Source organism: Stylophora pistillata, chromosome 9, assembly GCF_964205215.1.
Source record: "Stylophora pistillata chromosome 9, jaStyPist1.2, whole genome shotgun sequence".
Lineage (NCBI taxonomy): Eukaryota > Metazoa > Cnidaria > Anthozoa > Scleractinia > Pocilloporidae > Stylophora > Stylophora pistillata.
Genome location: NC_142527.1, coordinates 7,033,373 through 7,049,590, shown reverse-complemented (window position 1 = coordinate 7,049,590; position 16,218 = coordinate 7,033,373). Strand labels below are relative to the sequence as shown.

The following is a 16,218-nucleotide window of genomic DNA, read 5'->3' as shown; positions in this document are numbered from 1 at the left end:
AATAATGTTGAAATTATTCAAGAGCGCGCACACTATGGTAGATCACGATTGAATACTCCCAAAACTTTACTTGGCAGTATCCATATTAATTATCATGTTTTGTTAACGTCCTATGATGCTAAATAACCATAAGTGACTCAGCCTCATTATAAATGAAAGTCCTTGTGGATTTCTTATAACTGAAGTTTATATCCAGTTTCTCAACGAATTAACCTGACTTACACACACACGATTAGATGAGGTGCTATAAACAGTAATATCAATCAAAACGAATTCAAAAAATGACTGACGGAACCAATAAACGGGTGAGTAACATCTGTGCTGTTTCATTTACGTTTCATATCAGTTTCTTTCTTCTTTATTATAACCTTTAAACGTGTTCAAGCAGATCACGTTGGTTTTAACAGAGACGAAATTGAAAACAAAGCTTCAGGGCAATTGTTTGAACAGCAAGCTTCCAGTCAAATCAGCCCATTGTGGCATTATTTCTTAATTTGTAGTTGTACCGTATTGTCTTTATCCATTGGGGACCTTTTTTAAATGTGATGAGAGAAAAAACCAAAATTCTGGACACCATGAAGGTCAAATATCAGTGTTTATAATCAGTGAGGTGCTCATATCCGGACTTTGAAACTATTCCAAAAGCATAAGTTCAGCACCATGACCTTTGATTCCTTTGCTTCGTGCTAAATTTTTCACTAGTTAAATGGAAAAAAAAAATGCGGCCCCTTAAAAGCAGAATAACCTAGTATAGCATATTAACAACAGAAACAACCGATTAACGGCGGTTTTTCGTTTGTTTTGTGTTGTCAATGTCGTTGCATAACACCTGAAAATAAATCCAGGTGGTATTACAACATCGAAAAAAAAAGCAAACAAACAAACAGACAAACAGCCAAAAAAAAAAAAAGAAAAAAAAAAAACTTCCGTCAGCGCTGTTCCTCAAAACACCTTATAAAATTTCGATTTCAACCTCACTGACAATTTTCGACCACATCTGCAGTGAATTGGAATCTACGGGTTATTATGAGGACCACTGTTTGCACTTTTTTGCTGTTTGTCTTTGGTATTACTATTACCACTGAAGACCAAGTCACTGATGGTAGGTACATTTCTCCCTGAGTATTCTATCGAACTTTGAATTTTTCGTAGTTAAATATAAAATGAAGGTCAGCAAACATGTACAGTGTGAGCGTATCTTCCTCGCGGGGATACCGTTCCGACTGTCTCAGTGCTTTCCTTAGCTTTGAATGCTTTGTATACACTTGGCAAGAGAAAAAACCTCACATTCTCGCTACTAGTACGTGTAAAATCAGCGCAGAGTAAATTAGGTGATGATATTAAAATTATTCAAGAGCGAGAGAGATCATGGTTTGTCATATGATCGAGTTCTAAAAAAAAATTTAACTTGGTATTTTTTCCATATTTATGATCATGAAATGCAAACGCTCCATAATATATACCTAAGAACCCACCCTCTTTACAAATAAACTTATTTCTGGATTTCTTGTAATTGAAGTTTCTACTTGTTTGCTTGACGAATATAAACAGACTTATAAACGAGTGATTGGATAAAGTGCTCTATATAGTAACATCAATTAAAGTAAATTCAATAAGGGGCTCAGAGAACCAATCGCAATAAACGGGCGAGTAATTACAAAGCTTGTGCTGTCTCATCTACGCTTAATATGGTTTCATCCTTAGTTATTACAACGTAAACCTATTTAAGACCACATCGATTTAAATGGATACGAAACTTTAAAATAAAAGCTGCTTAGAGAAATTCTTTGAGTATCATAGCTTATCTATCGTCCCTGTAAAGTGCTTTAGACAAAAGATCGATATCAATGTAAGCGAGGGAACCAATAAACGGGCGAGGAACGCCTTCGCTGTTTCATCTACTTTTAAAATAGCTCCATTCTCCGTTATTTACGGTGGCCTACAAGGGGCATGCTGTAAATTAAAAAGTTGCTGCAGATTAAAAAACGTTGCTGCAACTATAATCAAGTTGCAGCAAATAAAATAAAGTTGCTGCAAATTTTCAAAACGAGTTGCTGCAACTTAAAAGAATGTTGCTGCAAATTAAAATATCAAAAGTATGCGCGCGCACTGAACGAAGGAAGAGTGGGTATAAGGATCTTTATATTTATGAGCGGTTATTTACTACGAAAGTATCCCCTTCTATCTCCACTTTCCTGGCTTTAAACTGAGAGAACGTAATATCAGATGGACTGCTGCTCTGCCGAGAACACGAGGAACGAGCTCTACTGTCATCGACCGCATCTCTCCTCGAGTCCTGCCCCTGACTCAAATTAAGTTGCTGACCACATTGATGACAGAAATTTGCGGCTGAAGGGCATTCCCCACCGCAAGAACTGCAAAACCTTTTAGGAATTTTTTTCCAATAGTCACACAGGCCAAGAAAAAAAGAATAACAGCTTCTCGCTGTGGCCATGCTATATGCATATCATGAAGGAACAAATTTGACCCGCCCCCCAAAATATAATTTCTCCTGTTAATTTTTAGCTATTCTGTTTTAAAAAAAAAATAGTACCTGGTGCTTTGCTGTTCATATACAGTGAAAATTTAATAAACCTGCAGAGTATAGGTATGAGCTGGTCTACATCTTTGGGGAAGATTAATTAACCACAGACTGGCAGCCCGCCAGAAAGCTTGCCTTCTCATCTGCAGAGGCCCTTTCCATGGCTTTTGTCAGGCCTGGTTAAGTCAAGAATGTAGACAAATTTTCATACTCTTACAGCAGTATAGAGCTGTCGACATTCATGAATTGAAAGCAATTTTTAAAAGGAACGGTAAGACTTTATTCCAGCAGAATAAATTTGTTTGTGTAAAAATCTTTCAAAGCGGATTATGTGTCTTAGAGAATAAATAAATGGTAATAAAGAAAATCAAAAGAAATTTAACTCACGGGAAGTTTAATCGTTGCATGTTCTCGAGGTCTAGAAAACGTGAGGTGCTAACAAACGAAACGATCACGATCTAACAATACGCCCTTTGGCAACTTCTTGGAGAAGTGGCCAGCTGAAAAGTGTTTTCCATATTCTAGGAATGGCACACGGGAAATCCTCTTTCATGTCTAATCTACGTCGATGCTCCTTTCGGCTGGAGGTTTGAGCAAGTTTAGGGGTACGAATGCCATCCATTAGCTTTCGTAACTATTTCGTTTGGCCTCTGTAGCGATATTTCAGTATTCATTTTAAAGAATAATTGCTCAGTCCTGCAGGACACAACTCTACGGTGTCATTTCCGGCCTCAAAACGACGATTAGTCTCCCCAGAACTGTTAAAGTACAACAATCTCTGTCCATTTCTTGGTTTAAAAGCCTGCGCAAAAGTTTAGTGGATCATATGACGTCACAGACTGATGCGCAGTCATTTCGCAGTTTGAGTAATGGTGGACGTTGAATCGAGAATAACAAGTCTAAAGAACAGACTTCCACTTCGAATTTTCATTCCAAATTTCGTGGGAGTGTTAAGTATCCAGTAAGGATTCTAAAAACTGAAAAATCTGGCAAACGCTAAATTTGGTCTCAGTGCCACTTTAGGCTTAAGAATTTAGTTTCAAAATCTTCTTAACTCTTCTTTCTGAACCTACACCTATTGTTTTATTCCTCTAGCAATTTCTGAAAAAAAAGTACCACTTGTATAAAGATGATCCTAGTGAAAAAATTCCAAGACAAACTTTACACAATAAAATGAAAGCACAAAGTTCTCACAGAGGTGGATCAATGCTATCGGTTGAACACTTGGTTGCTCCTCCTGAACAAATTAACCTACTTAAATATGGAAATACAAGACCAGGATAGAGCATCAAGTGCAAACGTTATTGATGCTACAGTCGATGGAGAAGATTATGCTTCTAAATGGAAATTCCAGAAACCATTTTATAATACGATTTCCAAACTTTAATGATGTCTGTGGTTAGATACAAGAAAATATAGCTTTTAAGTCTCAATATGCCGGATCTGATATTTCCCATGGTTTCAAATAAGACTTCCTCTCCATAATATTTAAGTAAAAGATATGTTCTTAAGAGCGTGTCTCTGTAATTTCCGACCTCTCGAAATTGGTTCAAAATTAAATATTGCCTTAAACTTTGCACGTGGATAAGGAAACCATTGGCTTTCATCGGAACAAAAGTGGTTTCCCTCAGATTTCAAAAGTTTTTTTTTTATTTTTCAATAATTTTTCGCACACAGGTCGAATCGTGAGATTGACATCATTTGTGTACACAAAATGGGCAATATTTATTAGGGTCTCACACTGTCAAAAATGATTCAATACGAAAGATACTCTGGAATACAACAGTTTAATACAACAACTTTCCAAGTGAGATCAGAAAGGTAGAGTATCTTGGTAAATGTAAACACTGTCGTCACGTCAAATATGTCACTACTCGACTAAGCGGAAAAGTGGTACTTTTTAAATTGCGATTTCTTCGTACTGGGACAAAAATAGATCTCGGGAGCTGCACACACTCAACAACCCTACACGAGAGTACCATAATCCGTAAAAATATCCATGGCTAATATCGCAGGAAAAAAATGAACTGAGGTGGAAATGTGAGGTTTTCGCTTACCTGTACGGCGCTGCTTTCATTTATTTACATTCGTAATTATCCCCAATGAATCACAAAATAAGCGCAAATGAACAGCTCAGAGCACTTAATGCACTTAATGCACTGTAGCACTGTAGAATGTCTGTACGTCAGGTTTTATTGTCCGTAGGCCCAAGGATTCAAAGGATTTATTTCCGGGTGTGAGTCTGTAGGAATTTAGGTTATTCACTATGAGTGACGATTCAGCGGCACCGGGTATTTGTATTCTAACGCTGTCCATCTGGCCACACTGAGATCAATGTCCCCTAAAATACACAGCTCCATCCGAATTCAAGCTGTAAACTGTTCAAAACTTGCCGGTCACTCGTAAGAAATCAAGTGACATTCATCGTGACATTCTTTCCTGTGACAAACAACCCTGTGGCCTCAATTTCATGAGATTCTAGACAGCCGCGGGCGGGGGGCAGTCATTGGAGACAACCGCATTCTGTGACCAATTCTTCTATCTTTGCAACAAAGTCTTGATTGCTGCCCTTCGATGTGTAGGGTATCTCATAATAATCAAGAATTTCTTGAGAATTATATTAATCAGTTTCAGGAGTTTTCACTCAGTAGCATATTCACAAACATTGAAAGTGTCATAGATAATAAAGTAGTTCAAACCAATGTGCGTATGGATAGAGTTTAGAAGCTCTACTTCATCTTCAAATTCTTCCCATTCGACTCCTACTGCCTCCTCCTCTTTTGAAGGTGTTGAATGTTTTAGAACAGTGTAGGAAGAATATGTGATTACCAGTTACCTGCTTTAAACTCAAAGTCCGCTCACAATAAGTTTTCTCACTGAGATATTTATTTTAGTCGGTAAAGATTGGCGTTATCATTAACTTACTGACTTCAGTCTTTTCACATATATAGCCTGGATCTCCATCATATCTTTTTGCTTGACAAGGTGTGTTGTTATACTTTCCATTAAATAGCATATCTACGCATTTTTCCGTTATATCATTGTTTGGTTCATATTCACCCCAACGCCATGTTCCAGGCGAGGTCCTGCTGATGCAGGTTATGCTCTTAGTCAACCAGCACCAAGTGTGAGAACCGTTAACACTTTGCAAGCATATAAACCAATGTTTGATTGTAATTCATAATCATGTTCGTGACGAAGTGCTATTCATTTTCGGTTTCCATAGAGACCGATTGAACTGCTCGCTTGTTCGCCATATTTTTTCACGGTATCCCTCCAGTCATCCTTTTCCAGGCGGAAGGAATACTTGGAGACGATCACAGCTGCTGCTTCATGGGAAGCCGAGTGATAAGGAGAAAAAAAGAAAAAATGTGAAAAAATTATAAATTTATCCGTTCAATTATTTTTGTTGCATTTATTTTCAAGAATTAGAAGAAGCTAGACGGAAAAAACAGCTTACAATTACGCGCGTTGTGCAATGTTTGATGGATAATACGAACAATAGTCTATTTTGTGGGAAATATGCTTTTATATTTGCCCTTAGACATTACCCGGTCCCTATGCTGATTTAATCTTTCTCAACGTAATTTTCGTAGTAACCGAGTTGCACGCCTAGCAAGTTTCTGCTCCACGACATACTCTATTTGTGAAACAAATTTGCCTTCTGGGTATCTTCTTCTATATTAATTAGTTTCTAAGTTCTCAATGATCTAAGAATCATTTCTGAGAACCAGTTATTAGTTAGTGTCCTGCTTCTTTCTTTCTTTCTTTCTTTCTTTCTTTCATACATACCAGTTATATAGTAGAAGATAAAAGAAACATTCAAGTCGGTTTGAAGAGTTATCCAAATAATCAAATAGGATGAATTCGGATTATTCGAAAAATCCCTTCTCTGTAACCAGCTATCAGACGTATCTGGAAAACCATATCTAAAGCTTATATTTTATTGAAGAATTATGCCAATAAGTACCAGTATGACTGGTTCTATTTATGGCTCCGAGTAGTAGAAGGATGGTAAAATATATCACAAAACACGATTTATCCATTCTCACTATCAGATGTCTTTCAGAAAGCTAGAGTCGCACTCGGCTATCGCCTTGTGCGACTCTTACGCTTCTTCGTGCTTAGCAACCTCCCAAGTGCATCTATAACTCGATGGTTGCACGCTGCACGCTAACGATTTCTTTTATAACATTGAGACCTTCAGACATCTTTCAATTCATGTATAAATATTTATTGAAATTCGTTCTGTTTACATGAACGCAAAAGCACAATCAGCACGCGAAAATGTTCATTCAAAAACTAACAAAGTGACATAGCAAAAATATTCTTGAACCATCGCAGTGAGATAGTTTACGTTTTTTTTTTTTTTTTTTATCTCGGACTAACAAACAATTTCAAACTGCTCAGTTAACCCAAATATTGAACTGGCAACAAGCGAAAGTGCTGTCGGTAAAACTTCGTCTCAGTTGGGTCGCTTTTCTGGAGAATTGAAGACTAACTGCAAATTGTGAATAGAGCTATCTTGGTAAGTTGCTGAAAAACACTCTAAAATTGCTGCTATTTCATACTCACCTCAAAAGGTTGATACAGACCAGTTTGTTATTTTCTTGGTCTTCCCTTAGTGTCTTTATTCAACCAGCTGATTAAGCTCCTGCTCGCTTAGGTTCGCAAATCTCGAACTCTTAGCTGGAGGCCTGTCAACAAAAATTGAGCTCGAAATTTGGCAGCTCACAAGAATTATCTTCCTTATCTCCAAAAAAAATTAGAAGATTTTTCCACATTTCACAAGCAAAACAAAAAAAAACACAAAAAACAGTAATTACGTTGTAAGAAGTGACGAAAAAAGTTGCCGTGAAAAAAAAAAAACTCGAAAAAGCAAACAAACTGACGTCAGCGTGCAACCCACGGGAAAATGGATCGAGCGTATTAGCCAATCAGAGCGCGCGCTTTTGTAAAGCTATGTTATAAAAGGATTCGGTAACTGACATAAAGAAAGGAATAAATAATAAAATAACTCCAAAAAATTAAAAATCGGCTGTAGCAACAACTTCCGTCAAAGTAGCATCAGCGTTGCTTACATGTCAACATGGAAAATATATGTGTTAGGTGTAAATCCGCGCTTAAAGTGGGTCAATAGGGTTTTTTGGCCGGGCGGAGAATGGGTACAAAAAAGACGCGAGCTATTAAATGGCATCAAATATGTAAACAAACATGGCGGCTTCACGCGAGTGCACAATTTTTGTCACATAATCGCGAAGTTTACTTGACGAGAGTGAAACGGCATCGATACTTTCCAGTAATGAGCACAATATTGACAGTGAAAGACCAGAAGTTTAAACAACGCCTACACAACATCCGTAATGCGTCAGGTCGCTTTCGGAAAGTAGAAGCGATCGAAACCAGAAAAGAAATAAACATAAAAAGGTTATACGAAGGGTTCAAAACGTAGAATGCCAAAAGGAAGCTCCAGTATGATAACATATCCAAGGAAAACGAACCTCCAGCAAAACGAATGACACGAGCACGTGAGGCTTAATTTTTGGTAAGATTTTCCTTCCAAGCTTGTCCTAATTATCGGCCTACGTGTTCTGTTGACTCCAATCCTGATTCCCATCAGCAGAATAAAGCTAAGAGGAAGGCGAACCTGCCACAAGGATCCAGACTGGTGGATTTAGAAACCCTTACAGATGGTCTGAAGGAATGCTCATTTTGTCATTGCGTAAATTCTCACTATTTTAACTGCACTATAGCATATTTTACACCATTATCATACAAAAGAACATAAAAAATATTGTGCATAAAGCCTTTTTTCCCTCTTAGTTTACAGTGTACTTTACAATATTTCTAGGCCCTTTGTCTCTTTGCAATGTTATTGAAGAAACACAACACTTTGCAGAGAACTGCATTAGACATTTGAATTCTGTTTGTTTTCGTATTCTCTTTGCCTTTACTTTTCTTTAGGCTTATTTTGTTTCCGCCTCAGCAGTCAGGCCACAAAGAATGAAATTCAAACGACTTTCAAGGGGAGAAATTTATACATGTGCATGCATTTTATTTTAGATCAATGCTGAAAACCTGCCTTCGAAAATACACTGCAAGAGAATCGTGAACTAAGAAGGCCGGTTCCAGAAGCAAAAAGAGTCAATTTTTGGAAGCAAAGGTTTTCGCAACATAGTTTTTCCTTTTCAAGACGTTCTTACTATTGGCATTTACCTATGTTTCCGAGTGGATGATTAAAAAAACAAAAACTGAATTAAATGATGAAAATGAGAGGCTCAGTTAAATACAGTAAGAAATAAATACCGTTTCTTCTGGAGGGGAATACTGCATGGCATGCACTTACAAACTTTGTTTTTCCTATTCACTATGCTTTTGCCAATTTCCCTTGCTCTGTCTGTAATAAACAGGTAATCAGCGGACCAACAAACTATGAGATTGCAATAGGAACTTGAGCTGAACAAGGTTTGAATGAATTATGGCGGAGAGAATAACGTCACTAGAAGCTAACAGGGACTGTATTGTTATTAATTTCTTATAAGTAAACCTCCTGATTAAGATAAGCTTACATTTGTGACATTCATTCATAATCGATACACGTACCTGTGTGTTTAGTGGTGCCAGTCTCGTCTTGGCGCGATTTGAGCGAAATTACCTGTCAGGGTAGAACTGAAGCGTCTGATATCCGTATCATACCGCGGTTTGCTAAAAATTTCGTTTTTGATGCATGTGCATATTGTTAGAAAAATTTGTTTGTCGGAATGGGAAATTCAATGTTCTGGTATTTTCTGCGATCTTTGTGCTTAGCGGAACCATCTACGAAAATGGCGATATTGGTAAGCCAACTAGTTGGTTATAATTTGTAGCTACTGGTTCGATATTTTTTCAGTCGTGTATGCCTTATTGCTGAAGATAAAGAAAAAAAAAATTGCTTCGAGAAAAAATTGTATTCCCTGAATTATTTAGGGTGATTCATTAATTGGGGTACTCTTTGGCAGAGAAAGTCTTCTATACGTTATGATAAACATTATGTCTGAATGAAAGTTAGAAATAGGAACTGAGAGCAACGATGATAACAGACGAAAAGGTTCTTACAAGCGCCAGTAAATCCACAATGCGTGCACAATGCCTTGAATTAAAGTGAATAACCATAACTCGTTCGCGTGCTTCTCGTATTCAGGAGCGAAAACAACTTAAAACATACAGCAAACGAAAACTCCCAACAATCCCAAACTGAACAGCTCGATATTGCTTTAAGTGTGAAAACAGGTGATCCACTGAAGGAACTCATAGCGGTGATCGATGCCGAAACTGAAGACAACTTTCTCTAGCTCTAGCTCTCTGGACTGGAAATGGCCAGTATACTTTTAAAAACAGAATGTTTCACTGATAGGTTCGTCAATATTTTATTCTTATGTTGAATTTTACACTTAGATCACCTGGAGAGGAATGGCTCCAGTTATGTTTTTTCTCAGAGTAATGAAACAGCACGTTACTCTTGGAGTATAAGTAGACAAAGATGCAGAGAGGCCGGATGTGACCTTGTTTCTATTGAGACTCACGATGAATGGAAATTTTTATTTCAAACCATTAACAATACCAAATGGAAAACCGGTGAATACTTCATTGGTTTGAGGAAAGATAATTCATCCAGAAAGTGGCGATGGGTCAGTGATAACAGCACAGTGAACGCGTCTCGTGGAAAATGGCCCTGGGCAGGAAGCGAACCCAGCAGTAGGCCAGACAACCCTGAGAACTGCGTACAAATGTACAGAGACTACAACAAATATTATGGGCTCTATAATGATGTAGGCTGTGAAAAAAGAAATCGAATAGCAGGATACATATGCGAAGGGACTAATGGATGTTACTTTGAAAGAGGTAAAAGCAAGTCTTCATTCTTAAAATCATAAAAAAAATATTTCGGGAGCAAATATTTAATGTCAAGCCCTTGGAACTACTTTAACACTACACGTCATCGAGTTCCTTTCCTCATATAGAGACTAGGGAATATTTTGCAGAATCTAAGAGTTTGCCCCACTAAGGTCCAAGATAAGTGCACAACCCTTTAGAATATGGATCTACGAGAACAAATCAATGGTACAACAGAACAAAAACAAAAGCATTGTAAACAAAACAAAGCATGCAAAGCGATACTTTAGGCATTCGAAGACGGTATTGTCCTAGAACGGGTTATATTTGATTATAACACGAGAAGAGAAATTCCATAGGCGACAAGCAACCATGTATCACTTGATTTATTATTTAAAGGCTATAAAGGCAAGAAAAGTTGACTTTATTCAGAAATACAATCCGCGAAAAACAGTTGTAGAGTATTTGGGTAATAAGGCTCAAGATGAAAAAAACAAACAATGAACGTAACTTTCAATTTATAATAGATTCTCAGTTATTGACTTTTTCCGCACTAACTAAGGAAATCTGCTTAGATACTCGGCCAAATCAGCCTGTGTTGAATCTTTGAGGTGCCAATTCTTCTTCCTCAGCCGAAAGAAATGCCATAGCCATTCTCGGTGTTGTTGTTATTATTATTATTATTATTATTATTATTATTATTATCATTATCATTATCATTATCATTATCATTATCATTATCATTATCATCATCATCATCATCATCATCATTATCATTATCATTATCATCATTATTATTATTATTATTATTATTATTTCATTTTATTTTATTTCATTATTATTTTTTTCGTATTTGGTTTTCTCTCATTTCATAGAAATTTTGATCGTCGCTTTCTGCGAGCGAAACGAATGCTATATTCTTTGCTAGTAGACATAATCCGACCTTGGACTGACTATGGCGAACCGTTTGCCACTCATTATTAGCCTGAGTGAGTTGTGCGAGAGGCAAGTGACGTGTCAGCAGCTGATTAGTGCTATCAAACACATGTAAAGAAATTTTGTAATTTTACAAGCCTGCCGTTACGACTTTGTCAGGGCTGGAAATCCTTGTAAATACGATAGGTTAATGCTAACCGAGAAATTTCTTTTATTATTTAGCAACGAAGAATCTTACGTCTACGATTACTCCTATACCAGGTAACGATTTGTACAGTTATTTAGATAAGTGATTATCAGTAATTCCAAAATGGACTCAAAAGAGCAAGTCAGTGGTAAAAACCGTGATATAACTAAATCTTCTTAAACACACACACACACACACACACACACACACACACTCACACACACACACACACACACACACACACACACACACACACACACACACACACACAGATATAACAGGAGTTGTTTTAATAACAAAATACTTTTTAGCTACATTCTCTTTTTGTTTTCTCAGCGACAGAGCCAGAGAACTATACGGCTCCTCTTGTGACAGGTAACTATATGGATATTAGGAAGGCATAAGTTGAGAATTAAAGAATACTTGGTGGGATAAGTACCCTCACCTTTCTTTTCGCCTTTCAACAGAGTCGATCATTGGATCCCAAGCATCGGAGACTACAGGGGTTCAGGAAACGTCTCAATTTTTACCCAAAGCTACGTTCTCGACTCCTACATTTTCACTTTCTAAAAGGACATCTCACATACCACAGAAACAATCCACGTTTGATGTTTCTACGAATAGTGTAACTTCGTTGCGTAAGTCTATTCACACCGATCATGGAGTATCAGCGATGTTTGCTCACGCCTCTCAGCTGCAGTTAGCTCAATGGATAGAGCGCTGCACTGTTGTGCGGGAGGTTGAGGGTTCGAGTCCCCGCCGGACCAACACTCAAGGTCTTAAAATAATTGAGAAGAATATGCTACCATCAAGAAATAGTTAGAAATTCTAGTCTTCTCGGATAGGGACGAATACATGGAGGTCACGGTCTCCTGCAGGGTAAGGGGTAGGAGACGTTAATTTCCCACGCACGGGATTACTGTGTGATGGATGTCCTCCCCTATGATGTGATGGGCTGGTTGGGGTTGGTTTAGGTGGGTGAACGTAGTAGGGACCTACGTGTCCTATTGTTTTCTCGCCTGTACACTGTATGAATTTATAAATACGAATACAAATAATGTCTAGTACCCTCAATTTCATAGAAAAAAGTTCAACATTACTTCAAGCTCGTTGTTGACATTGTTTTCATTATATTTGCTGTTATTATAATTAATAATTCACTATTAATATATTTCTACTTTCTCGATAATTCATCACGATGGCATTCTATTGCCCAAAGTTTTCGAAAAACCTCAAATGAAACAATATTGTAATCTATTTCTACTTTTCTTCTCTTTTAAGTATTGATGTACAAGTTATATTTGATTACTTCAATAAGAGATTAACTGTTTCACTTTCAAAAGGGATCACGTCATGGAAAAAAGACAATGATTCTCCATTGGAAAAAGAGGTCGATGTTACCAAGCCCAACCTGATTTTTATTGTGTTAGTGCTACTTGCCATTTTCATTCTGGGCCTTATAGCAGTGTTCGGATTATTGTTTTTTCAGAGAAATCGGAAGCACGGTAAAAAATGTGAGTGTCCAACATCCTGATTTATTTTTTTTATTATTATTTCGCTTGTGGTCACAGGTTCAAATATTTTGTCCTGGCGAGTATCATTTCTTATTACCCCGTACTTAATTGGTGACTTTACAGCGCTACCCCTTGCAAGATCGCTATTGTTCGCAAAACCTCTTAAAACACAGCTTTTCCGCTTTACGTACAGTAAATGCACTTCAGAAATGTTGCATTATGAAATAGTTGCCTTGTCACGATTCCTTTGAGTTGTCCATATCCTCTTTTTCTGTTTGTTTGTTTGATTGTTTGTTTATTTTTTTGCATAATCAACTCCAACAACATTGAAAATGGTGATATTTCATTGCGGACAACATATTCGGGACTTTTCGCGGAACTAACATTACAGTGAGTAGCATTGTGTTGAAGATGTGAATACGTTTTTCGCTGAGTGAATGGTTATAACTAATTCCCTCTGCAAGAGTTATGGGCATATTTACAACAAAAAGAAACAATTTACACAGTGGAAGAACGATTGGGGTTTCTATTTTCTCTGAGTGTAAGAATTCGCCAAAAATGCAAGAGTTTTTGGTCTGATCTTGTAGGTAACAAAAAGAGGGGGAGGAGGATAAGAAATTGAACAGTAAACAGTGACAAGGTGACAAGTATGAAAGGAATATATATATTAGAACATTTGACGACAATTAAAAAAAGTGCTGAGCTCTATTAGGGTAGCGGATTAGAGAAAGTATTTGCAACCTGATGTGTAAGATCTGAGTTACCTTTCATTTTTTCTGATGTAGACCATGTTCAGACAAAGATCGTGTAACTTGCTCCTACGAGATGCCCTCGACCTCCGAACAGCTATCGATTGATGATCCTGTGCTTGTTCATCAAACACAGAGCTCTGCTGAGCTTACCGTACACCTAACCCTTTCACGAACGGAATCTGAGCTGGCTACCTACGAAACAGCTAGCGACCGCAAAAAAGAATGCGAGGTCGATAACATTGATGAGACTAAGTCTATGTTAATGGGTGAAGGGCGTTCAGATTTTCAGGAACAAGCACGAGATAACACAACGTTGGTTAGTGGCGAGAGAGGAATAAAGCAGCCAGCCACATTATGCAGTGAAAAAGAAGAAAACAAGGATCATGTTTACGCTGTTGTTCACAAAGATAGAAAAGGCAGAGCCAGTTCGGAAGCGAGCACCCTTAAAAACACTCCAGACCCCCCTCAAAAAGGAACAAGTGGGTTTCTTGTGAACCGGGCGTCCTGCGTTGATTGTATTGATCGATTGTCACATCAAACTGATTCAGGGCTCGAAAAAAGCAAAAAGGCTGCAGGGAGCAAGACGCTTCAGGCTGGTGGGAATATTGAACACTTGTACGCAGCTGTTGACAAGACAAACAAGAAGAAGAAACCGCCACAGGTGATAAAAAATTTCACAAATTCCAACCAGGTTATGTTTATCTGGACTTGTTCTTTTTTTCTTTTTTGTTTTGGAAGCAACTAAAGGGTCTTCTCAAAACTGCAAATGTATATTAAGACTAGCAGACAAAAAAAAGAAAAAAAAAAAACCGCAGAAACAAAGCACAGAAAAAAACAAAAAAACAAAAAAAGAACAAAAAATGCCTGGGCGAAACCCCAGTAGGGTAAAACAGATCCTGTAAGCTTACCATATTAAGATATTAATTCTTAAACTGTTGTGGTCCTTACTCTTCCCGTTTTTTTTAATTTTTATTTATTGATTTATTCTTGTTTTGTATTTTTAGCTCATACTGTCACTGGTTTCACGAATTGCCTATAAAATATCATTCACTTCCTATGTTTGATCTAGATTCCCCCTCCCTATCGTGGTCTTGTGTACGCAGATCTGATCCATTCCCGAGAAAACAGCGCCAAGTTTGTCAAAGAACAGTCCCAGACAGTATACGCACACATCGATCACGTCAAGACAGCAGGTGTGAAGATATCAGAGCAGAATCTGGAGGAAACAAAGGAAGGGGAGCATTAGTGAACTCGGTTCGTTTCTAATCCTTGAAATGAATTCATGCTGTACATAGATTGCTAACTCAAAACTTTAAGAAAATGATTGTAATGATTACATATCGCTGTTGTGGAAACAGTAATTAGCAATCAATTGTTTTGGCATTACAAATGCCGCACTATTTTGGTAAAAATAATTAGTTTCAATTGAATGTAACATGGTGATTGTAACAGCATGAACTGTTGTGTACATGAATAAGAGAATGACTCACTTTAACTTAAGTGAAAAAACTGAAAAAAATAAGCATTACTTACCCGCGATAACTTTGCATAGGGATAGGTTCGAAATCGGTGTTTCGCACAAGGGTGTACTGAAGAAAAGCATTTTATGAGCCTACTTTTACTTGGTGTTTAGTTCTACGCAAGAAGTAAGCTTTCTCTTTACATACACTCGAAATATCGAGCATAGCGTGAAACATGCTTCAATTTTTTTCCCTTTTATAAATTAGTCATATGGTTTTTAAGGTCTGATGACGTTGAATTAAACTTCAGTGTCTATTTATCATACCCGTTTTAACGCTTGTATTAAATAACACAGTATGGCCTATTGAAAAAACAAACTCATACTTTCTACATAGCGCTTAAACAGCGATGTTCGCCTGAATTAAACTAAAACCTAGTTAGCTCAAAGGATAGAGCGCTGGACTGTTGTGCGGGAGGTCGACGGTTCGAGCCCCGGCCGGACCAACACTCAAGACCTTGAGAAGAATATGCTTCCTTTTTATAACATCAAGAAATGGTTAGATATTCTAGTGTTCTCGGATAGGGTCGAATAAATGGAGGTCCCGTCTCCTGGAGGAGGGGTAGGAGACGTAAATTCCACACGCACGAGATCAGGTGGATGAAAGCACGAGTTTAGATGGATGAACCAACTAGGGGACTACGTGTTCTATTATTCTTCCACCTGTACAATGTACAAATCTTTAGAAACATCTTGCACACTGTAACACTGGTCGACAAGCGACACTATTCGGTTGGGGAGCAAAGTGCAGTGAAAAGAGAAAGGGCACAAATTTCTTCATTTTTCTTTCATCATCAAGTGAAAAGCCCGCAGTACTAACGCTATGCATTTTTCGTGTTGCAAGTGAAAAAAAAATGCAAATTGATCGTTCTAGTCCCCACCAATCAAAACGACCC

At 37.6% G+C, this 16,218-nt stretch overlaps 1 protein-coding gene across 3 annotated transcripts; it reads left to right on the top strand.

Annotated features, from left to right (window-relative positions):
- Positions 1-712: 712 nt before the first annotated feature.
- On the top strand, positions 713-15,588 carry LOC111344421 (uncharacterized). Of its 3 annotated transcripts, none has more exons than XM_088734286.1 (8): positions 713-1,102; positions 9,977-10,423; positions 11,573-11,611; positions 11,874-11,912; positions 12,005-12,175; positions 12,881-13,051; positions 13,848-14,464; positions 14,873-15,588. In XM_088734286.1, the coding sequence occupies exons 1-8, from the start codon at positions 1,027-1,029 to the stop codon at positions 15,047-15,049; spliced, it is 1,737 nt and encodes a 578-aa protein (XP_088590412.1). In that variant the 5' UTR covers positions 713-1,026; the 3' UTR covers positions 15,050-15,588. The 3 variants fall into 3 exon arrangements, with proteins under 3 accessions (XP_088590412.1, XP_088590413.1, XP_088590411.1); XM_088734287.1 differs by lacking the exon at positions 713-1,102 and adding an exon at positions 9,069-9,378 and having other exon boundaries at positions 14,808-15,059; XM_088734285.1 differs by lacking the exon at positions 713-1,102 and adding an exon at positions 9,083-9,378.
- The last annotated feature ends 630 nt before the right edge of the window (positions 15,589-16,218 follow it).